The 25,536-nt window shown below is 39.7% G+C and overlaps 1 protein-coding gene across 2 annotated transcripts in view; it reads right to left on the bottom strand.

The window, feature by feature from the left end:
• Positions 1 to 25,536, bottom strand: part of hspa12a (heat shock protein 12A) — a 49,267-nt gene that overhangs the window by 7,830 nt on the left and 15,901 nt on the right. The window contains exons 2-8 of one of the 2 annotated variants that reach the window (XM_071901922.1): positions 22,541 to 22,617; positions 21,638 to 21,765; positions 15,362 to 15,548; positions 13,901 to 14,005; positions 12,264 to 12,380; positions 6,865 to 7,036; positions 510 to 596 (exon numbers count right to left, since the gene is read on the bottom strand). In XM_071901922.1, coding sequence (XP_071758023.1) covers positions 510 to 596; positions 6,865 to 7,036; positions 12,264 to 12,380; positions 13,901 to 14,005; positions 15,362 to 15,548; positions 21,638 to 21,765; positions 22,541 to 22,617 — 873 coding nt within the window. Of the gene's footprint in view, positions 1 to 509; positions 597 to 6,864; positions 7,037 to 12,263; positions 12,381 to 13,900; positions 14,006 to 15,361; positions 15,549 to 21,637; positions 21,766 to 22,540; positions 22,621 to 25,536 lie in introns of both variants that reach the window. The other variant, XM_071901923.1, reaches the window with a different exon arrangement.

Below are 25,536 nucleotides of genomic sequence, written 5' to 3'. Positions count from 1 at the left end.
AATTTGGTGGCCATATCCACAAGTTAAGCTGAAAAATAAAAAGTATTTTGCATACAGGGAATGTCATTTTGAGAGAAAGGCCTTTTTTAAAGCTAATTTTGTGCTTGGTGGACTTGACCCAGCTGGTATTAAAACATAGAAATTCACTATTAATAGTTGTTTTTGATGATTGTTTGGTGTATGTTATGAAACCGCAGTAGTTACAGAAGCAAATTATAATATCTCAAACTTCACCAACCCAGCCAAAATCACCATTTTCACCTTTGGTGCTTTGCCTTAAATGTAAAAAATCACTCAAAAATATCTTTGTCACATGTCATCCCCCTCTCTCTCTCTGGTGTTTCTGCCTCTTTCTACTGTGAACTATATAAGAAATGCGAAAATGCAAAAAAAAAAAAAATCTATCTAGTATGACGGTTGGCAGCATAGGAAACAGCAAGAGCAGTTACCCTACAGGAAGAGGAAAAGGGAAGGCGAAACAGAGGAGTAAAAGAAGAGAAAGACTCTACCTTCTTCCAGCTCCGACCAAAGCTCCCCTATGACATTTTCCACCAAAAAGGTGCGGCTCTGCCGGTTGCGCCGAACATGCTCCTTAGCTGGTTATTGACAGAGAGAGAATGTCCTTGTGAGTGTGATGAAGGGCTGAAGCGCTGCTGTGTGAAGCAGTGTGGGTCATATCATGTAAAGCAAGCAGCAGGCTGATAGAGCTACATGGTGCTCCACGTGTGTCCACACTGCGAGCAACACATCAGCAAGTCACTGAAGTCCTCATTTCCTATAGACCCTGATGAAGGCTTTTGCGGCTGAAACACGCTGGTTTCTAATATTATAGCTTGGTCATTTATTTTCCAAGAGTAGCTGAATTCTTTTCATGTCTTTGGTTTGTTTTGATTAAAGGTTGTGATAGATTTCTTGCCCTCTATAGAGCTGAGTAACCAGGGAAACTCGGCCAATATGTGGACGGTCAACAAGCTTGTCGCCAGAACTTCTCATGGTCATCGGCTATCAACAGCCAATCAGATTTCCGTGCTTCCTTGTCTCCTGACCAACGTGTTTTTTTTCATGAATAGTTTTGCCTGGCAAGTGCAAAATGGAACTCATTCAAAGCTTCCCAGTTCTCTACAGCTTTTATTTGAAAGACTACAGGAATAAACTCAAAAACAAAGCTTGGAGAACAGTTACATCCATTGTTGGGGACAATGGTAAGCTCATAAGAAATTTTATTGAGTTTCTTCTATTTTCTATTAAAGCTACCTAATTAGTGCTTGCCTGTTGTAAACTTTGTAGCTGCAGACCGCTGCATAGATGCAATCGAAGCCTCTTTCAATCGGTCAGAATAGAGCGACACATCAACCAAGTTGCTCACAGTGTGTACAAGCAGTCAGAGTGGTGGGTTTAGGGCCGTAATGCAGAACAGCAAGACTCTAAAACAGGCCATATAGTGTATTGGCAGGTGCTGCCACTGTGAACATTCAAGAACCTACCCTATAATAACCTCTTACATTTGTAAATCTGTGCAGAAATCTTTTTTTTTTTTTTAGTCCCATTGAGATTATGAATCTCTTTTTCAAGGGAGACCTTGCCAAGAAGGCAGCACCAAGACAAACATCAAAGTTGTAGACCAACAATATACAACAATTTGCAAAATCAGAATACAGTCAAATTCACATAAAGAGCAAGATAAAACAATGTATAAAATCAAAAAACAATAAAAAATCACATAGCGACAGAAAAGTAAAAATCTTCTGTATAAGTGCTCCAAAGTCCACTCAACCCAGCAGGTTCATAGGATCAAACCCTTTTGAAATTGTGATGAAACAAATCACTGCTTATTCAGTCTCGTATAGCTTAAAATCATTTTGAATTCCATGAAGAGATCTGGGATCTTTTGGCATTTTAATTGGACAATGGCAAATGTAAATGTCAGCACTGATCTTGCGATTGAAGCAGACTAAAGAAACAGAATACAGCTATACCTGCACTAAAACCCAAGCAATATACGCTTTAAAAGCATTTGTTAATAACCCCTAATCTAACCCCTCTAGTACATGAAAAGATGGGTGGGCCTATTGTTATGATTATGGTATTTTCAATGGACATTGTTCACTGGTGTTTAAGTGGAGGAAGATGCTACATTCCGAGACGTACAGGAACAGACTGTGTGGCATCGCAGTGGCTGAGGTCCACATTACATATAAATGGTAAATACATATTTTCTTGTTTGTGCAGTGATATTGACACAAATAACTTTCTAAGGCAATGTAAAAGGTCAGATTTCCTCTTGACAGGGGCCGAAAATTGGTCAGATCCAATGCATCAAACTAACTTGATCATCAGAAAAACACAATTCCTGACATATTTTTCAGTAGCAATCGTGAAGAAAGTATTAGATGATCGTTTTGATTTGCAGTAGCCAGCATGTTTGTGAGGCAAGTGGCACTTTGCAATAACGTCATCACCTTCCTTCCTTTGATCGGTCAGGAATTACACTGGGGCAATCCAATCACAGCTCATGTACCCGCCTCTGTACTAATGTCAGAGAAAGCCCCTAGATGGACAATTCCACCTGACCTGCGGAGCGCCAAAAAATTCAAACGAACGAAACCGAGGAATTACAAATGTAAACACAGGCGGAGGACTGGGGCCGGTTCCGGGGGATTTGAACTACAACCTCCAGGTCACAAGTCCGCTTATATAACCTCTAGGACTGTGACGACCTGCGACTTCATATTTACTGACTAACAGCAGGAAGACATGGTAGTAGTGAGCATGACTGCATTGACAAAGATGTCAGATGGACATTTCCTCCTACACAGAGGAAACAATGCAGAGAAGGAAAGAGGACTTTCCGACTGTCGTTAGCGTTGGGGAGGGCATGAGAGAGGTCAACATTACGTCAGTCAAATGCTCCAGCAACATTGTAGAAACAGAGAAAATTAACTATCCAAGAAATAATTGAAGGATCATTTGCAATGGAGCAGTTTAGTTCTAACATGTTTTATGTAAAATCTGAACCTGATATATACTGAGTTGTATACTCAAATCTTATTTGATTGCAAAGGTCTAAAAATAGTTACTACTTTTGATAATAATTTACAGTAAATTTTAACATCAAGCAATAAGTCATTTTGTAAAAGGAGGCATTAAATGGTGTATATATAATTTTGCAATGAAACATTTTTGGTAGAGGTTGCTTGGGTGGGAATGGCCATTGTGGAAATGTTAGTGTCAGGTGGAAACAGCAACAGTAGGGTTGAAAGTTGAGTTTTCCTGTTGAATTCCCTCATAACACCAAAAGACCTCAGTTGGAAAAAAGTCTTGTAACATCCTGAAACATCACTGGACATGGAGGGAGGGAGTTTGACTCATGTCCTCACTTTGAAATTGGGCATGGCAGAGAACTAGGAACCTTTTGATGATTCATTGTAGAGTAGGTTGTATTTGAAACATTTTCACATTTTGCTCATGTAGCATGCCACAGTGTTCATTTCAGCTGGAAAACATCATGCTGATAGATTGATAAACAACTTGATACCAACATTAGTCTAAATTCTCTGGTTTCTGGCTGTAGGAGAGTGTTGTGGCTGTTCACAAACTGATTGGGTTGTCTTGGATTGTTGGAATAACATTGACCTACAACAACCTGAATTCTGAAATGGAGTATTCAAACAGCTTTGCAGGTGATAGGACTGCATCATGTCACCTCTTAAGAGTCGAGGAATTTTCAGAGTCACTTCAAATTTGAGAAGAATTGACTGCAACACCACTCCATTTAAGAAATAATATACTTATTGCTATGGTTTAAGACAGTAAAACAAGACTATTGGACTAAGCCTTATACCTGCGATGTCACGTAAAATGTGGAAAAGCTACACAGAGAATGAATAGACCATTAATACAAATTACCATTACAGCACCTAGGGGTAGTTTCTGAGGACAATGGTATATTTTCTGGCTATTTTCATTTAAAAACTTTGAGTCCACAAAATCAACCTTTCATTCATTATCTTAGTTTGAGATCAAAGGTTCAGGTTTATGTTCTCTTGTTGCTAGCTTTGGGAGAGACTTAACATATATAAATTCTTAAATTCAGCATTCAAACATCTTTGCCTGTCTAAAAAGCTGTCCTCACACTCCTTACTCTGTGCCTAAAGCTGCATCTTCCAATCAGTGTACAGCTAAAACAGGTCATTACCAAGTCTGCAAAGTAAAAACATAAGATGGCATTTGCTTTAAAAACACGCTCATAGCCTGTAGCTCTAGTTGGACATCCGGTTAACATGGAAGGGGGGTAATTAGTGTTTGCTTTCATCTCATGTCTATAAGGCAAAACCAATCCATTAAGTAAGGCTGTTGGTATACAACTAGGGGAAGCGTCCAGTGTTAACAGCAACAGTAATTGTTTCATCTCCTACAGTTACAACAAGGGTTAGACCTATATGTCGGTTTGCCGATACTAGGCTTGGGCCGATATTCAATATTATCGAACATCGAGGTATTTTGTGAATATCGTGATATTCACAAACACATTTTTCGATTGTTGGCGAACCAAATCTAAACATTTTATATTTTAGTTCAGCCAGTTATGATGTTACAGGACTTTTCTATATTTTGCTATCTCCACTTTCTCTCAACAGTAGTGTAATCTATACTCTGCCCCTGAGGGAGAGGTCACCAAACCTTTAGCAACTCCACTCTGCTGTCCATTTCAATGAATTTGCTTTGATACCTTGAGGGGAACCAGACGGGTATTCAGGCCCATCTGAATCCTATGATCTATTGCAAAAACGTAAATCCTGTGAGCTTTTGCAAAATCACCAAAATCCTATGAGCTACTGCACAAAAAAAAAAAAATCAATTTCCATTCAAGGTCAAGTCTGTTTTGTCTCTGAATGTGTAGAAGCGGTTGCCTGGTTTTGAACCTGTGGCACCTTAGATATATGGCATTTATTTTCTGAAAGGGCACAGGGAAATGTGACAATTGTCAGACACATTTCCCCACACATGAGATCAATGCATCTATTGAACTGTGTGTCGTTGCAATGTCTCAGAGATATGAATGTCTTAATACATCTTTTGAATCTGTGAGTGCACACATGTCCATAAGACTCACATGAAAGTGCTTTTCCAAGGAAGCACCTTGAAGTGCTTTTGAAAAGAGGTAACACATTCACATTTCAGGAGACAAAATAGAAATAATGAATGCACTTTATCTTTTGTAAATGGAAATTTTAAGCAAGGTTATATTGCTTTTGAAATGGCTGTCTGTTTTGGATGAACAAAAATTCACCTATATTGGCTGCATTGTGTGGGGGCCTTTTGCTTCGCTAGGACCTCAGAGCAATAAGCAAATGGTATTGAGCCAATGTTTGATGCCTTCAATGCCCATCTTGACAAAGAGCTGTTCAACCTGGGCCTTAGAAAAGAACAAATAAGTTCTTTCTGCCTGCAAGTGAATGCTGAATTGTGGTAGACCTCCACAGAGCAGATGAGAGGCGAGACTGAAAGCAACAACCTTCTCAATCTTCACTTTAGAAGACCGATGTGGAACAAAATAATCTCTGGCCCAAATAAAATTGAAGGAGACATGGAAAAAAGGAGGGGTGAGATGGGTAAGTGATTTGCTGTTGCTGCTTCACATGCCGGCGAGTTCAGAATGGACAGTTTCAGTTTCAAAAGCATCTCTTTTTCTATGTATTAGCATTGCCAAAAATGTGTGCTTTCTCAATTACAATAATAATGCTAATATTGACATTACAACTGTTCCATTAATGTCATAAACCATTAACATAATAAAAACTCATACAGTAATAACCCTGTTAACGTAATAACATTCCCATTAATGTAATAAACCTTACTTAATATTAATATACTAACGTATTTCCTATTAACATAATAATTATTACATCATTGGGTTTTATTAGGCTACATTAACAAGAAGGTTGAAATTTTGCAGTGACTGCTAAAGACCTTTTCCATTGTGAATGCAACTGGATTATCAGTTGAGTTACTACATTTTTTAAAACTGAAAATGTAAACTTCCTCAATAATGGTAACTTTTAACAATTAATGGGAAATATTACATTAGCAGGATTATTACACATTGTTATGATGTTAACGTTTATTACGTTAATGGGAAGTTATTACATTAGTAGTAGTAACAATTGATAATTCTGTTAGGATAATAATGATAATTTGTATTACTGTACTCTTGATAAAAATGAATTGGTATAAACAATTCATTTGCCTGTTATCAATCAAGATACTTTATATATATATATATAAATATAATATATATATATATATGACATTTTTGCATAGCAATATATCTGAAAACGATTGTGGAATATTTTATGAAAAAGAAGCAAAAGCAAGGTGAAATGTGATATTAGGGAGTGAATAAAAAGTGGTGATTCCTTTGACTCCCATGCATTTGGTGTCTGAATTGAAATTGAAAGTAAGTTTACCATGACCTGGGGAAACTACCCAACAACCAACATTCAAAAGGAGGGAAAACAGTGTGTTAAAATGTCAACATAAATACTGCAATCAAAAGTCTTGACAGAGAAATTGTAAAATACAGACAAGTTATTGAAACACTCTATGATCGATGTGATGAACTCAAAACATAAATATGAGCACTTTGCAAACTATGCACTATTATTCCTGTAGTATGAGCTGTAGTTGCATTAAGCTGCTCAAGACAAGCGTAATGGTGTGAATGATTTTAAATTAGTAATCAATGAAGCCTGAGATTGGTGGTGAAACATTTTGTATGAAAGCGTTATTATGGTATGAGAAGAGTAAACTAGCATAATTTAACATCAGTAGGCTAGTCTATAATCTTGAGTGGGCGGGGCCTACCCTGGGTCATCCCAGCCCCTACGTTCTCAGTGGGGTTGAAGCCGTTCTGGGTGGTCCGGCTGCCCAAGTCAATCATCTGGTGGAGGCGGAGTTTACGGCAATAGATTGAAGCCGCCTCGGGTTCCAAGGCGATGATCAGCTGCTCTGGGTTTTCACGGGGAACCAGGCCAGACTAACCGAGGGCAGAGCACAAACAGGAAATAGAGACAGGGATATTTAGAGTGACTTCAAGTCTTAAAGGAATACAGTGAGCTTTTGGTAGATTGGCCAGTTGGTCAACTTAGCTGTTAGGTGATGCGAACACAGACACCAAAATCAACCATGTGTCTTTGATAGATCATTGGCTCCAGTTCTCCATGCTAACACGTTAGCATACACTATGTTGAGTGATAGTAGGCTCCATGCTAACACTTTAGCATAGTGTTAGCACAGTGTATGCTAAAGTGTTAGCATGGAGCCTACTATCACTCAACATAGTGTATGCTAAAGTGTTAGCATGGAGCCTACTATCACTCTACACAGTTTATGCTAAAGTGTTAGCATGGAGCACCAGAGCTAATGATCTACCGGGGACCTGTGGATGATTTTGGTGTCTCTGTTCTCAACAGTTAACGGCTAAATTGACCAGCGGAACAATCTACCAAAATCTACAAATTAATTGGGAACACCACGCAATTTAAGAAATATTACATGTTAGAATTATTTTCTAGAACAGTCAAATGCAATGCAAAGGCAATTTTTCAACATCAACAACTTGCTTCATAAATCTGTAATAACATCAACATATAAATTCTGGAGAATGAACAGAGAAAGATGGTAAAAGCGAGCATCAAGAGGCAGTTTCTGAAAATAATGATATATTTTCCTGTTCAAAGATGACAATACAACCATAGCATCCAGTTTATTTAGGTGTAAAAATCCACACAAACATGCATTCAATCATTCTTTTATTCGTTGTCTAGGCAGCAGGTTCAGACTTTACAGGTTGGAGTCTTACTTTTGTAGTTTCTAGTTTTGTTTTTTCAGCTTAATGTAATGAAATCTTATCTATTTGTTTAAAACAAGATATTTTCAAATTCTGTCATTTACATTGCTGGTGAAACAGAAAGTGACTTTGTTCCTTGTGACATATAGGCTATCCTAATAAACCTTGATTTACACTTGAATTTATGTGGTAATCAGAAAAATACTGCACATCTCTCTATCATTACAATAAAACATATGTCACGAGAACCACAGACAACTGCAGGAGAACCAACCATTACATCAACCATTAATTCCAACCATAATTTGATGTATTACTAAATGACTAATAGGTTTTGGAGGAGTATGAGACACAGGGCAAGGCCACAAAATCCAACAGGAAATTGCAGCAGTTTTAAATCATATTCCACCAATATAAATAGTCGAAATCCCAGATTTCTTAGATGACCAGCCCTTGTTGGGCCAGAACGCACCTAAATAACAATCAAATCAAATGAAGAACTAGTGCTTTTGCTGTTTGACAGCTGTTTGAATTTGTGATGAGATGGAAGGAGGGTGAGAGCAGTAACATAAAAAGAGAGAAGGGATAGAGAGGGTAGAAGGAAAGGGCTGTGGATTGCGTCATGGCCCCTGGAGAACTATAACATGATGTGGTCAGAGGAGGAGGAGGAGGAGGAGCAGTGGTTACAGGGTGGGCCGCCGTTCAATCACTCCCTCCCTCCGTTCGCCGTGAATAGCCTATTGAATGGTCCAGACTGCCTCATGCTGAGTCACTGTGGATGCCCGGCATCCCTCCCTCCCTCCCTCTACCTCCTCTCACTATGTCTCTCTCTCTCTTAATCTCCTCCTCCCTCTATCTCTCTCTCTCTCTCTCTCTCTCTCCGCCCATCCCTGCCTTTAGTCCCACTGCAGATATCAGGTGACCAGGCCGACTAAATGCCCTTATCCTCCTCTCTGTTTCTACCCTCCTCCAGTTCTGCCCCTCTCTCTCCCCCCCCCTCCCTCCCTCTCTCTCTCTCTCATGCACACCAGGGATGTGATCAGGGCAAACGCAGGATATAATTGGGGGGAAGACAGCAGGGAAACATGAAAATAAATTGGAGATGAGAGATCAGAGATCAGATGAACAGGCTATCTTCAGATTTCAGAAAGCCAAATTTAAGACTCTGGAAGACCGTTTAAAAGCTGCCTGCAACTGAAATTTAAGTGAATTTAAAAAACAAAATAAAGAAATACAACAACGAAACTATATATGGAAACTATAAGAAAAAAGACACCACGAAATTAAACACATAAATTGTGTTTGGTAAAGCAGATAGGATGCATTTTGTACTACTAACCCTGTTCTGTATTTATCTAACCTTGGACATGCAGTATAAAGAAACTGGTCATTGCATGGTGAAAAAATAAGACTTCTACTGGATTTAAGATATTTTAATATTTTTTAAGGCCTTAAATTTAAGTAGTAACAGTAAGTATGTTGTTCTCCACCAATGATCCTGTTCCCCTTTGGGCCAATTAGGAACAAGTTATACAAATGTGAAAAAGGTCAAAGTTTTTTGTAACAACGCAAATACATTTTGAGCCATTTGCATTCTTTTAGGCATTTGTGGCGCCCCATATGGGTTGATTACACAAATGATGCAGTCACCCCTCGGGCCAATCGGTAAGAAAACAAAAAAGCCTTATGGGTGAAATTCAAAATGGTGGAAAAGTCAGTAGGGCGGATATTGATGTCTTGGAAGAAACTTGTAGAGCAAGGGTAGGATATGTGCACCAAATTTCATGTTGTTCCAACTTGCGGTGAGGGAGATATGACTGGTTATTCTAATTTTTGACTTTGACATGTAATTTTAGCGCCCCCCTTGGGTCAATCAGCGCCATTTTAAAAATGCTAGAATGCAGTGGTGAGATGCATCATTCCCACCTGTTTCACTAAAATCTGTCAAAAAATATGGTGTGTGATGGGTGGCCGAACAAATATTTATATATTACAAACATTTGCAGAACCCCCCCCCCCACCCACCCACACACACACAGTGGTTCCCCCTCCGCATCACATCTGTCCTCTGCCTCTCCTCTCCCTCCCCCCTCTTTGTTCACTGCAGAGATGTGAGGCGGACAGCCACACCCAAGTGACCAACACACACTAATGGACTGGAGAGCCTTGGCACACACACACACGCACACGCACACAAACACAAACGTATGTATTACTGTACTTGTGAGGACCTTCCATTGACTACATTCCATTCTTTAACCCCTATCCCTAACCTTAACCATGACGAAAGGGGGACTATGGACCAGTTTCTGTTCACAATTACACAGATTGTCCCAAGGGGAGCACTACAATTACAGGTCAAAATTAAAGGAATAGTCAACCCAAAAATGAAATTGTGGTCATTATCTAGTCATCCTCATGTCAGTCGAAACACCGGTGAAGTTTGTATGTCCACATAACATACAGCAAGTTAACTAGTGCAAATCCATGTCAGCTTTCTCCAAAACAACTGAAGTGGCCGGGGCTTTAATCTTTAGAGTTCCAAAAAGGGCAAAAACAGCTCTTGCACCAATCAGTCATCATAATAAGTGTTCTGAAGCCAAACAATTGGACTGTGAGTCCATAAGTCCAATATTTATGTCATTATCTCCTAGATTTTCCGCACTTGTTCTACACCGCCACACAGTTACTACAGTAGCAACCAGATGCTGCCTTCAAATGCTGTCGGAAATATTGTATTTACAGGTAGAGCGCGCTTGGAAGACAAAGTGGTAAATGCAAATGGGAAAGTTGTATTTTACATGATACCCACGATGCCAAGATGTGACATTCTCACACTTTTCACTTTATACAACAACTTTTTCATCAATTTGCTGGGGACCCCCTGGAACCTCCTCAAGGACCCCTGGTGGTTCCCGGACCCCACGTTGAGAACCACTGCTCTAAAGAACCAGGACATGTCCACTTCAGTTGTCTTGGAGAAGGCTGACATGGAGCTGCGCTAGCTAAGTCGCTGTGTTGATCGGGTGAGTAGATAATGACCACATTTTCATTTTTCCTATTCCTTTAAAAAATGTAATAACCAGTCATGCCTCCCACACCACAAGAATAATATGAAACTTGTTGCACATATCCAGCTATCCTTGCTCAATAGATTTTCCTCCAGGACTATCAGTGTCCACCATTCTGAGTTTCTTGAAAAACAGTTTCCCCCCATAAGGCTTTTTCACTGATTGAGGAGGTGACTGCATTACCAGACAATGCAAATGGCCCTACATAATGTATTTGCATTGCTCCAGACTTGAAACTTGCAGCATTTTTTTCACATTTGTATAACTTGTTACATGTGTTGGCCCCAAGGGTAACTGCATTATTCGTGGGAGACGACAAGTGTACTGTTGCCGTCTGTATTTCATCTTCTCCATTCCCCCCTTCCTTCCTTTCCCTTTCTTTCTCTATACAGATGATTTTTTTTATTCCCTCCAGAGTCCCTCCCCATGTCCTCTACCACTGTCTGTAGGTCAGTGTGTGCGTATGTGTGCGCACATAAATATGAGGGTTATGCATGACTGAGAGTCTTGATTACGGTGTAGCACTGCAGCCATGAGCATCCACCCTCCTCTCTCTCTCTCTCTCTCTCTCTCTATTTCTATCTCTATGTCTCTCTCACTCTCTCTTCTCTCTCTGTGATCTCACCTGCAGTCTGCTTGTCTAACTGGGGCCTCTCCTACAGTAGAGTATCGTCTAAACACTCCAAGAATTTCTGGCACTTTGATCAAATGGAGTTATTAGGTATTAGTCAGTGCTGAAAGGAAAGTGGAAAGCCCCTAGAAAGGCAAAAATAGGCACGATGACGCAGGAGGGCGGCAGGTGGACCGAACAGCCTCAAGATGCTGCTGTCGTTCATTTGAAATGACTTGCATCTTGAGTTTCCTCCTTGAGTATACAAAAAATCAGATAGACGTGAACTTTGTTATTAAAATCCACTTAACGTCTCAGAAACGGAAAACCCTGTGTCCAAGTCCATCATTCGCCCGACTGCACAAGAGCTGTTCTCAGCATCCAAGACCAACGAAGACCAAATTTCAAAATAAGAGTGACATATTGACCAAACATACAAATCCTACTATACAGCATTGTGGCCTTGTATATTAGGATTTGCATGTTTGGTCTGTGTATCAATCTTACTTTGAAATTTGGTCTTTGGATTTAGACACTGAGTTTTCTATTTCTGTGATGCTCAAAGTGAATTTTAACAACAAAACTGAACTTGTGAAAGTCTATTTTTTTCGTATCAGATCCCGTCTTCAACCAGCCGCTTCGTGACACACGGTACATGGTCAAGATTGCCTCCTGGTCTAGGCAGGAGTTTGGAAGCAAGTATGTGTATAAGTGTGTGTGGGTCTGAGCCTACCTTATAGGCAGCCTCCCTCATGAACTGCTTGGCAGGCATTTTCCAGATGGCGGGCACGGTGATCACCCATCTCACGTCGTCGTTGTCGAACTCGCTGCCTGTCTGGTCACTCAGCTCCTGTGGGACGCAAATCCAGACGCACCCAATGAGTTATTCAGAAAACTCTTAGCGTGATCTTGTGGGCTCAGACGGTCAGAGGTAGAGTGTTTTATTATTCATAAGTTTTTCTGTTTGCGTTTTTGCAGCACCGCTCACCTCATTCTGATCGTGTGCATGTTTCTTATGGGAATCGTAAAAACACAAAATACCACCTACTCTAGTCAGACGGTATGTTTGTAAATAAATGTTGTATGTGAAACTAAGTTTAAATATTAAAAACATGTCTGTCTTTTGGAAACACATGATTCTCAGACTGCTACCATCCTAAACCTGTGACAACTACAATGTATTTACTTGAAATGATGAGTAATATCAGATTTTTTCTTAAATACTTCAGCTGTTTCTAAGTATTTACCTGCTTAGTTACAGCTGTAGTTACTTAGTAACTAAATCACAACACTTCATCAGAAAATAACTGAAACAGATCCAACATCACAGATTGTATATAACAGTGTAACAGTATCCAAGGGTGGAATTTTCCTTTAATTTACATTCCAGTGTACTTTTAAAGGCTAGTTCCATCTAATTTGACTAGGCTCATGGCAAACATTGTGATTGCAGCAGTAGGAATTCTGCCTTATGCTGCATGTATCCACTCAACTTGGATGCAGGCCTGGATAATCACGGTGTCTGTTAAATATGTGACTTAATTTACATGTTGATTTTCATTAGCTGTCACCTTAGATCCAATATAATACCTCCAAAACCAACACAGATAAAGGTCTGGTGGTTACTATGAACAGATCACTCCAGGGTTATTATAGCTTGGAATTTGTTTGGAATTGTTTTTATTTTTATATAGTCATCAATTTTTATTTCAATTTCAATTTCAAAGTCTTGTTTTTATTTCAATTTCAATTTCAAAGTCTTGTTTTTATTTCAATTTCAGTTTATGACTGTTTTTAACACAGTTTTGGTCTTAGTTTTTTAGTTTACAATATTAACCTTGGATCACACTTCACTTTAAAGGTGCATTGTAAGGTATCAAGGGTGCATAATAAATATATATATGTATATACCTATATATTTATGTGAAAATAAGTTTAAATATTAAAAATATGCTGTATATATATCTCCTTACAAGCAAATCAGAAATTGTAATACATTGTGATACCTACAATAATACATTATGATTCTAGTATTATGAGATCGTTATTAATGGAACAGCAACCAGAATGCATTTAAATCCCTTGAATATGTAGAGATTGCATGTATTATAGTTGATGAGATCATGTTCTGATTATAATTATCATTATGCTCTTGGAATTCTTATAATGTGCTTGTGATGCCTTATCATGCCTGAGTAAAGCTTTGTTGAATATTGTTCTTTGATTGCATGCCAGTTCTCTAAACATGGAATGAATGTAGTGCTAAGTTTCTGCTAATACATAATTCCCACTACGCATTAATGCATTGTTATGTTATTATGTGTATGTAATGCAATGGAACATGAATGAGTGCTAAAAGTAGTACATTACCTTTAGTGCTTGCTCCTTAAAGAAGGCCAGGGCATACGCAAAGATATCCAGAGCTTTCACTCTCTTCCCATTGGCTGCCTGGAGGTCTGTGTCGATGGACAGATTCTGATTGGGCGAGAAGATGGAGAGGTTAAAGGCTGACTTGACTTGTCAGACAGTGTTTCCCCACGTTTGGACCTGACATCATTTCTTACTTTTTAACATTTTTACTTGATACTGATTGAGCAGGGTTCGCCCAATATGGGATTTTGAAGGACAATACCAATACTGATATCAGTATCTTTATGGGTGGAAAAGCCTCTGAAACAGCGACTATGGGACACTAAAACTCTCCATTGAAACTTGGGATAATACTACTGCTGCTGCGACCACCACTACTATTTCTACCAGAGGTGGGGACTCGAGTCACGTGACTTGGACTTGAGTCAGTCTCGAGACACAATTTGAATTGCTCGAAATTTGACTTGATGCAAGAAGAGAAGACTTGAGACTTGACTTGACTTGAGTTCTGGTGACTTGGGACTTGACTTTGACTTGTACTTTGATGACTTGAAAAGGTTTCTAAAGTCTTGACAAAAGATCTTTACTGTGTAAATGACTTAGATTGAAAGTGATGAGATTTGTTCCACCAGGCAACTGAATTTGTATGGAATGATTGAATTTATTGAAGTTGAAATTGATTATAGAAATCAAACTCATGATGCTCTTATTAAGTTTTTAAAACGATATTGCATTGAAAAGTCCTAGATATTTACTTTTCTTTAAGATATTAAATTGATACTGGACTCTTGATTTGTTCTGACTTGACTTGGTGTTCTACATTTAGACTTGAGACTTGACTTGTGCCTCAAGACTTGAGGCTGTCTTAGGCCCCGAACAAAGATGACTTGGTCACACCACTTGGTCTCCTTTACTACTATTGAGGTTCAGGTCTTCCCATAGACAGCTAGTATAGATAGATTATAGATAAATTCTACAAAAAATATGTAATCACTCAAACTGCATCATATCCATCATATTGGCGATGGAAGACGCTGATTGGACCACATCTGATTTTTAATATAAGGCCAATATCGGCAAAGCGACATATCATTCTAACCCTACTGACAAGTCTCTGATTGAAGCGCCACAGTAGACACGCAGGCAGACTGCTGATGCTAGTAGCCTCATCCAGATCATGCGCTGGCGGTGAATTAAGTGCAGTAAAGCATCTTGAGCCAACAGCCGCTGGCAGAAACACCTCCAGCTTGGCAGCGAAACAGAGAAACTCAGGAGTTTGCTGCAGTATCAGCTCAGACTCGCCAAGCTGCCGTCTTCAAGGACAGACAGTCACTGAGTAATGAGTTGAAGTGTCCGTCCTTGTGTGTTTTTGCGTGCTTGCAAGGTGAGTATCCTGGATAGCAAGTGTGCATTTATACAATGTCTATGCGTGCGTGCGTGTGTGTGTGTGTGTGTCCTTACTGCGGTGGTGTGCAGTTTCATTTTGAATTTCTCCAGGTACAGCCAGTGTTTGGACTCGCTGGGGTCCAGGTCGTGGTAGAAGTCGCGCGCTGCGTAGCCAAAGCTGTGGAACTTTCTATCCGGAGTCAGCAGGATGGTGGTAGGAGTCTTCTGATTGGACACGCCGGGGTCCCCGCCCTCCCAGCGCCTGAGTGGCAGACAGATTAGCCAAAGACGAGTCAGTTCTCACGTACAGACATGGACCATGTATGAAAGCCCGTACCACACTGTCCTACCTGTTGGTCAGGAGACATTTGTCAGTACAATGTGTCCACAATTCTGCTTTTGCATGAATCAAAGACAGAATGTTGAAATGTTTGTGTTTGTGCAGCACTCTATTGGGGACTTTCCATCAATTGCACATGCAGTTATGCATTTATGACAAAATATATGGATAGAGTCTACTTTTATAAGCTTCAAATCATTGTAAGGAAGAGAAAAGAAGCTCATTCTAAACAGACAAAGCTCTCTTATCATGCTTTTACCAAACCAGTCATTCAGTTCTCTCAGAATTCTCTCTGAACTTTGCCTCTAAGCTAACTGAGCTATACCAGTTCAGTTCTGGGCAAATGAAGGCCAGCTATTATTAGCATTTGCTCCGTTCCTTGGGACAAGAGCATGATGGGATAATGGAGGTTGTCTCACTAGGGGACACCTGAAGTGAAGAGGAACTAATTTGGGAGATTTGGGGAAATACTGGATGGAAGAGCTTTGCGTTGATCTTAATTATGATGGAGATAATTTGTTTGATTTGATTATCTCTCAGATTTTGGGAGCACAAGTTGAACTGAAAAGTTTCACTGGAGGATTTTACTATTTGGTTGCCACTGTCTTCATGGCTGTTGCCATCCTTACTATGCTGTCCCTAAGAAAGCCTGTGATATTAAAGTAGTAACAATTACATATACTGTATATACAAAACTCTTTAAATTCCAATGGGTGGGGAGTTTTTGTTTCCTAAACAGAGTACGGGCCAGAAAGTGAGTTTTGAAAGCCAGAAATCTCAGCAGCTGGCAAAGTAATCACTGAGTCATTGGTATTGATCAAAAACCCTATCAATCTCCACAGATATATTATGGTCCTCTTGTGCTATGGGGCAGTAAAAAAATCTGACTTATTGCACCTTTAATGAATTATATTATCACAAAATGCCATGCCAGCTAATGGCAAATCGGCTCACTAGGCTGAAAACAAGCCTTGATTAAAAAGACAGAAAACTACCATTGCGTGACTTGAGCCTGACCTAACATAACCTCAGAATGCAATATGAACAGTCTGCTAAAGCTCAAGGAAACATGCACCGAATAGCATGGGGCTATCAATAATAGATGTCTTTTTACTGTGAATAGGCCAGCAGTGGTACAAGACTGACAATCTATTCAACCCAGTGAAAATCACAGCCTAAATTCTTTAAAGCACATGACAGTTCTACACTCATATTACTACTGGTTGTGAGTTTTCATGTTAAAATAATCCCCATTTTCTGACAGAGAATGTTTTTGAGCGTGATTCCTGTCTGAGGGACATTTTGAGTGATGAGACGAGGAGCTGGCTGCCATTTTCTGAAAAGCTGTCAGCAACTCAGGTCGGTTTTCTATAGTTGGGAGTGTTAAGCCACGCAATCAGATTCCTGGGCCATTGTGTTCCCCCTGCGACAGTGAGGACAGCTGATGAATGCTAATGTCCAAGTCTATAGGGAAAAGAATGTCCGATACCCGCCACTAATATGCCAGTACCCTCCCCTCCCTTCAGATGCAGCTATTCAGGAATTCCTCGTGAGAAACTGAAAACTTTCTCCTTGACACAACACAGGCAACCTCTGCCCATCCTTTCTGAGTGCGTATCCTAGCAGACTTTGTTTGGGCAAGGCTTTAGGCAGAAGAAGGCTCAATCCAAACTAAATAATCCGGGGGATCAGGGGCTGTTTTCATTGCAAATCTAGTAGCACTAAGTGAAAATATCTTGCTAAGTTTTATCTGATGGTCAGAGTTAATGACCCATGTGAGGAGAGGATTCCCCAGTTGATACCCTTATGTCTGGCTGTGTGTCCGGTGTGTTTCGAGAGATTTCATTTCAAAAGTTATCCAACACTAAAACAAGACAGAACAAAAAAAAAAAGAACCTTGAAAAGAATGCTGTGTTGTGGGTGTAGGTTAATTCAACAATGTTATAAAAGTGAATAGTCTGATACGGTAGATTTGTTTCCAATTCTAGGTTACTGTTACACAGTAAACTATCTTGTCTTAAGCCCTAGTCTCTACTCCAAAACACTTGTTGCTGAGTTGTTGTAGTTTGAGAAGTGTCAGCTCAATTAAACTGAAACTGTTGATTTTTGGCTTTGCTAACTAGCTAACTAGCCAGCAGGCTAATATAGCAAAGCAACTAAGCAAATATTAATGTTAGCATGCGACTACGAGCCACTACTATTGCTAGTTTATACTAGATACGTTAGCTAGTGTGCAAATCCGATGTGTTTACAACAAGACAGTGATGATTAGCTAACCAGATACTATGGATAGCTCGTATCTGATAACGCAAAATCGATCAGTTCCCAGTCAAAAACAGCACAGAAATCTATTTAATTCTGCTTACATTTAGAAACGCAATCAGCGGTTCATAGCCACTGAGCTGAGGACCTCCAATATGGCCACCATAGGGTGTTACTTTTGGAATAAACTCCTTCACATCTTGTTTCAGGATTTCAATGGTGTTGTTGCCGCTATAGTTCTGCTAGAATGCTGTGTGGACCATAACATTTTAGCTGTATTATAGATTTTCCACATTTCAGTTTAGCAGTCTCCCAAATGCAAGGCAATAATTCTATGGGATTTTGAGCACCCTTTTATCCAATGACAAGTCTTCCAAGTTTGGAGTGAAAATTCTATAATAAAGTGTGGCAGTTTGATTGACAGCTGCCACTACAAACACAACACTCTCTCTTACATGCTGCGGTGAAGCCGTTCAACATGCCAAACCAACCAAACCAAACATAAAAACTTGCTGTCATTTAAAATACCTACAGATTGTAAGCAGTAGAGCTGCATCGATACCAATTTTTCCAGAACCAATATGAGTACCAAGTACTTTATTAAGCAGATCAGCCGATACCAATCCAAGTAGCGATCCAAGAACCACTCAATTTACTGTCATTCATGCCACCTTGTATTAGCCTTTTATAAAACCTGTGCATCAGTTGTGTTTATTTACTCATTTGATCAAATTATGGACTGACCATTCCATAATAACCCCCAATCAAATTTAAAAAAATGCTAATAATAAAATAGAAAATAAGCTACATAACTTAGGCTAGAGGATTGCTTCTTATGCTTTTTTACAATGGTCAAACAGGTTATTGTCAGACTCTCAAAAACACTTTATTCAGACTAGGTTAACAAAGAACTGCTAATTCAGAATAGGTTAACAGATAAAAACAGCTTATTTAGACTAGGTTAACAGATAAAAATATATTTTCACATGTCCAGAGATATTCTTCCTCCTGCAAGAAAAGTTCTACATTGCTTCATTTGGATGATCCGATTACTAGTACTTGGTACTAGTACGGATCCCGATATTGCACATATTAGTGGTGCAGCTCTAGTAAACAATGCTACGAATTTGGAGAATCACACATGAGCAGGCTGACTGAAACACCTGTCAGCCTGCGGTGGTATGGAAGCTGTTAACCCCTGTGGTGCCTGCTACGTAGGCCAGGAGCGTTGACCTGAGGGGTCACGAGACTCTCAGGGTCGTAGTCCAGCTACTTCCACACTTTAACCTACCAAGCTATGTTTCATATGTTCGCACGAGACAGAGGTTTTGGCTGCTAATGCTTTTTACACCAGGGGTTGTCAAAGTGGGGTAAGGGGACCTTGAGGGGTCCTTGAGGGGGCTCTAGTGACAACAAAATGCAGAGTAGTTTCATTTCACTATAATTTAATTCACTAGAAATTATCCCAATTAGAGAATGTATAAGAATGACTATCGTAATCCTAGGTTTCACTCTCATCACTTTTATCTCCAACATGTACAGTGTAGCCAGTTCTACAATTCAATTCCAAACAACAAAAATCTTCCCTTATGGGTCTCTGTGGGGATCTATGGTCTAAAATGTGTCTATTTGGGGTTCCCAAACCTTTTTATATGTTGGACCTGCCAAGACATAAAAGAGCTTGCCACAACTATCTTTATTTCCATTTCCATTTTGGCCTACATATTGGCCATGTGGCAGATGCCTTTCTGCAGCACAGTTTACAATAAATGCAACAGTAAAATAAGTTGTCACAAAATTTAAGTGTCACCATTACTGCAAGTAGCCAAATGATTAGCGTGAGGGACGACATGAATGGTGACTCTGCTGTTTTGTGAAAACCCATTTGCTTTGCAAAATGAACTTCACTGAAATCACCGGTGTCACTGATAGAATTGTATCAGGCCAAGATTCTATAATTTGTCACTTTCTCATTTAGCAAAGCAAAAGATGAAGTTGGCACCAACAATGCATTCAAAACCTTCCTGTATACATTCCACTACTGCATAGTGAAGACAGAGTATAGGAGGAGATAGAAATCTTGAAGAAGAAGAAGAAATTTTGCACCAAAAAACAAATTATGGCTGAACAATTTAAGGTAATTTATGCTGGGATTTGTACTGTTACAAATTACAGACATGATTTCTGTAGTTATTACAAGTCCGCAGGTAATATTAGTTCTGTGCAAATAGACCTAAAGACCTTCACTATGAAGGAATGGAGCAGCTGTTGTCACCATTAGCCAGTAGCAGGACCATTACTCTGACCAGCCAAGGGTCATATCCTTATGAGAGTCAATGAAGCAGATAATTGGTGGTGAGAAGAAACAAGCACAGCTCTCTCTGAACTTCAAAGACAATAAAATGTTGTTTGGAACCACGATGGCTCCATCAATCTCTTTATATACACAGATACGCTCAGAGCAATGCACGAGTAAAACGTATTGAAAGAGATTAGTGCCAGCGGAGGTTGTATTTGAATTGTATAAATTTGAATTTGTCGTGCTCATATTGAACCGTTGAATCAAAGTAATGGATTTGTTCATCTTTCCATAGAAACAGGAAAAACAGGAATGTATTAGTAGTGAAAAAGAGGCAGATTGGAGTTTCAGTCACACAAGCAGAGGCAGAGCTGCTCTGGAGGCAGAAATAATCTCACTGAAAGAACCACAGTTTATATCATTTATAAATCTTTAAATTTGACCATTTTCATGCCAGAAAATTCCAAAACAATTCCAAGTATTCAATGTTTCCAACCAGAATTGTATTCTTGTTAAAGGGTAACTTCGGTGTTTTTCAACCTGGACCCTATTTTCCCAACTTTTTGTGTCTAAGTAGCTAATGGGAACAACAATTTTTGAAATTGGTCCAGTATTGAGCGAGATCGCGTCAGCCGGCAGCCGTGAAACGGGCTGCAATGTAATCCGACGGGGCAAATGTGAACCGACAACATTATGGAAAGGACTCTACAGAGAAATTAAAAGTTTTTCTTTACCTTTCGCTTGATCCGGTCTGTGTGTAACTTCCTGCAACAACTCAACTCTTGCGAGACTTGAGCGAGACTTGGTTACACACAGACCGAATCAAGCGAAAGGTAAAGAGAAACGTTTCATTTCTCTGTAGGGTCCTTTCCATAATGTTGTCAGACACTTATAATAACAATCTGAGCCTGTCAGTGGCAGAAACAAGCACTTTTAGTGGACGTACATTGACGGTGCGATTTGCCCCGTCGGATTACATTGCAGCTCGTTTCGCGGCTGCCGGCAATGCAATCTCGCTCAATACTGGACCAATTTCAAAAATTGTTGTCCCCTTTAGTCACTTAGACACAAAAAGATGGGAAAATAGGGTCCAGGTTGAAAAATACCGAAGTTACCCTTTAAGGTGGAAAAGCCTCTGAAACAGCATTTAGACCATCATATAGGACACTAAAACTCTCCAGTGAAACCCGACATACCGTAATAATCGAAATGTCTCATTAGAATCAATTAAGGTCTTTCCATAGACAACCAGTGTATTGATCAATTCTACAATAAATATGTAATCAATCAAACTGCGTCATCCATCCATCATATTAGAGGGGGATGACAGTGACTGGACCATATCCTATTTTTATTAAAAGGCCAATATCTAACTCCCCCCCCACCCCCACCCCCCCCCTCCGCTCCCACACACTTCTCTGTCAGCATCTGCATTGCAGCGCTGGCTCACCTCATGGTGTGAATGCACTCCGGCTCCTTAGTGAAGGCGTAAGCGTAGCCGCTGGACGTGGTGCCAAAGTCAATGGCGACCACAACCACGAAGGACGGCCCTGACGGCACTTGGTCCGTGTCATTTTGCTATAGAGAAGAAGAGAATAACATAGAGTGTGTCAGGGTCAGGACATATGAGCATCAGCTATCGTTTGAATGAATGACAATAACAAATACTGTAATAATTTATTGTCCTCAAGGGGAATTTCTTTTTCCAGTGCATGCAAAAAAAAAAGTTACAACAGCCATCCAACAAACAGCAACAGTAGGATCAAGATCAGTAATATCAATACTATTGGATAATAACAATGTAACATCAATAATAATGTATCGAGACATCACCACTTTACAAAGACATGAAAACATACATATAGCAACACTAAATTCATTTTTACAATGTACGCCTGGATACTTTCTGTACATATACTGTATGTGCCTTCTGTAGACCTGGCAATACAAATATGATGCACATTTTGCATAATATATGCTGTAAATAAACATAATTGTTTTCTTCAAATTCTTGCATATGTTGTGATATTTTTGTTTTGTTTAATTTTTCACTTTCATCATACTGAATATATTTAATTTGATCATATATTTTCATATCCTACATATTTTCAGTCATTGTTTTGTTGTTTCGGTATATTTACAATTTTATTTTGCTCATAATGCTATATTTCATACTTTTATTCAGACAATTCTACTTAATATTTTCTTAACGTTGAAACTGTCAGTTGCGTTGTATTTAATACCCCCCATTTGCTCTATACATGATATTCTATTCCTCTTTTTTGTGTCCTATTGCACACATTGAGTGGGAATAAACTGTCTTTGTTCAAGTGTCATAATCAGTGTTCCTCACCTGAGTGTGTGAAGGAGACAGTGGGGTGATTCCAGGGTCACCCATGCTCTTGGCTGGAGATGGAGTTGCCATTGCATCTGCAGATAAAGAGAGATAAAGACATGAATGGTGCAATCACACCTACAGATTGTTTTCTTTAGTCTGAAGCATGGTAGAAAACTTTGTTGCATTTTTGTGTTTGGTTCGTTTAGGTTCACACTGTCCAATTACAAGTGAAACAGGGCTTGTAAACAAAGTCTCATGGACTCACAAGTAGCTTGTTTATTGGACAAGGTAACGTGCCATCCCATGAGGTTAGAGATTTTGGCTGTGGGAAGGAGTCAAAACAAATCCGATTCCAGTTCATGTAACTTTAGTATGATGGACTTGTCTGTGCTGTTTGATGTAATTTACCTTCTCTGGTGTTCATACCAGTTAAGAAAACATGAAGAAATAGCTGATTAAGAGCATCAGTCCAGACTGCAGTTTGCCCTCGGTCCATTTTGCTCTGCTAGGCTTTCCAATCATTTCCGTTCTCACTGCTAACGAACTGCACTGCAGCTCTCTTGTTAGAGGACTGAGACTCGCATTTCCGGGCGTCTCGGTGCAGCTATTTGGTGACACCCAAGTTCAAATGGCATTGTTCTCACCAGCCAAAATGAACTGAGCTAAAGGAGTAAATGACATCACATGGTCGGTGTGAACGCACCCTAAGAAACTGCTAATATTCATGAGACGAAACAGCCCAGAACAAGTTGCTCTCGAGGCTGGTTGGCCTACTGGTCAAAAGGTTCTTGGTTTGTTCCCTGACAGCAGCAGAAGGGTGTTTTCCACTTGTGGCAAATGGACAGTGGCTTGTATTAAAAGTACAGCGCCCAGCAAAACTGCCAAAGTGCCCTTGAACAAGGCTCTGAACGGCAAATTACTCCAGAGACACTGCCCTACTGTTGACCGTGCACTCTGGGAAATCAGAGGCTATAAATGCCCTAGAAGTGAAAAGATGCCTCCCTTCCAAGTACAATGTTACCGGCTATCTGACAACTTCTAGTCCATTCAAACAGGAGAAAACGTCTGTTGCACCTGCCTTTTAGAACACACAATGACATTTCAATTGAATTTGAGAATGTGTCGCCTCATTTTCCGCCATCATCTTCATTAGTTTGGCTTAATAGCCTTCCCAGAAAGTGGTTCTTTCAACGTACACAATAATAATACTCCCTCGACGTATTGTAAGTGTCTGGGGGAATTGTCTCGCAACGGGACACCACGTTATCCGTCCCGTTTTTCCGCCTCACTCACCCTTTTCTCTCGTCCACCCCTACAGAGTGGATGAGTGGTCTGAAGACCCATAATACACTTTGCCAGGCAATTACGGTGCGGAATTACGGACCACCTGTGGATAGACTCCATCTAGCCACTATCCGGCTCGTCCCTCCCCAGCCCCTGCCCGCTCCCGAAATCACCTTTACAACCTTGAGTTTTTTCATTTCCAACAATGGCGATAAAAATCAAATCAAGATTAGAGGAGTAAAATGATTGCTCTTGTGGTAAATAATATTTCAAGTGCAGTGTTATTTAAGAGTTGGCTCGGCCATTCTTTTTCATTGTATTGGCTCGGTTTGTTTACCTGCATGTAATGAGAAATTTCATTACCGAGTTTCTAAACAGGCAGTTGTGAATAGTCGATGCCAACTGTTTATCTACATACAACTTTTAAATTGGATTCTTTTGAACCTACTTGTTGCTTTTCACAGAACACAAAAACATGAGATATGAAGTGAAGTCATGGTAAACAACTGTGAACAAGACTGTGAACAATACCCGGGCTAGAGGTCACTGATCGAGCAGCCATGACAATCACTAGTTTAAGCCTGTGTAGCCTTGCACTTGTGGAACAATCCAAGAAAACACAGCAAATAAATAATGGCATAGTCACTTCCGATGGTATTGACTTTTTATTTGTATGAAGGTCACCTCTTTTTTCATACAAACAAATTGTCGATCGATGGTTCTTTATAATTTTGGAAGTGAAATATCTTTTTTAAATATCTTTCAAATTGTTCCTCCATGCCTTTTCCTTGACCCACTTTTCTGTATAAACCAGTGTGGTTAGATTTTCAAAGTCATGCAAGCAAATCATTATATTTACCCCCTTCAATTGATGGTTTGTTGGCCTTTGACTGAAACCCCCAAACTCTATTGGCCGTAAAAGCGTTCTTAAACAGAACTGTGTCTATGATCTGGCTTAATTTCTTCTGCTTCAATCAAGAAACAAGGAAATAAACAAGAATTTTGCAATGGACAGGTGGAATAGCACCCTTAGTTTAATTAATTTGATTACAAAAAAATGGTAACTGTAATCCCTTGTGACAAAAAACTGATTACTTGTTGGATTACTGAAACGTTTCAAGGGAACATAACATTTAACAACATTAATGATTGTATAGATTTTGGAGACAAAGTAATCCATTAAAGTATGAATTGCATGGATACTGAAGTAATCAAAATACATGAATGAGCTTGAGTATTCTGGTGGATTACACTTTTGAGAAGGTAATGGGTAATATGTAACAAATTGCATTTTGAAAGGAACCTTCGAAACCCTGTCTGACAGTGAGGAGAAGGGTTTCAACAGGCTAGACGGCAAAGGAACAAGAGCATCTGGGATTCACGGGAGTCAATTAGGATCGGTGAAATTAAACAGGAACTTTTTCATTTCTTGGAAAAGCCTGCTGAACTGGTGTTGATCTTGCAGCTGAAAAGGATGTGAAGATCCCTGGAATTTTCTCTCCTCAGCAGGAGCAGTGACTTCCTGTCGGCCTCGCATTCCATCTTTTCCCCAGACGACTGCAGGGTTCAGCATGTCAAACGGCCACCCTGACTATTTTGGGGGATGTGCTGCCTTTTATTCTTTTACTTCTTTTTGTGGATCTCCTAAGGAATTTGTGTGGTTTTTGGTACAGCACTATTTTGCACACATTTTGGTCCAGAAAGGAAGATTAGATAGATATTGTTGA

The sequence above is a fragment of the Centroberyx gerrardi genome, chromosome 15 (assembly GCF_048128805.1).
Source record: "Centroberyx gerrardi isolate f3 chromosome 15, fCenGer3.hap1.cur.20231027, whole genome shotgun sequence".
In the NCBI taxonomy this organism is placed as follows: Eukaryota; Metazoa; Chordata; class Actinopteri; order Beryciformes; family Berycidae; genus Centroberyx; species Centroberyx gerrardi.
Note: the sequence above shows the minus strand (reverse complement) of the source record. Positions and strands in the feature narration are given on the sequence as shown.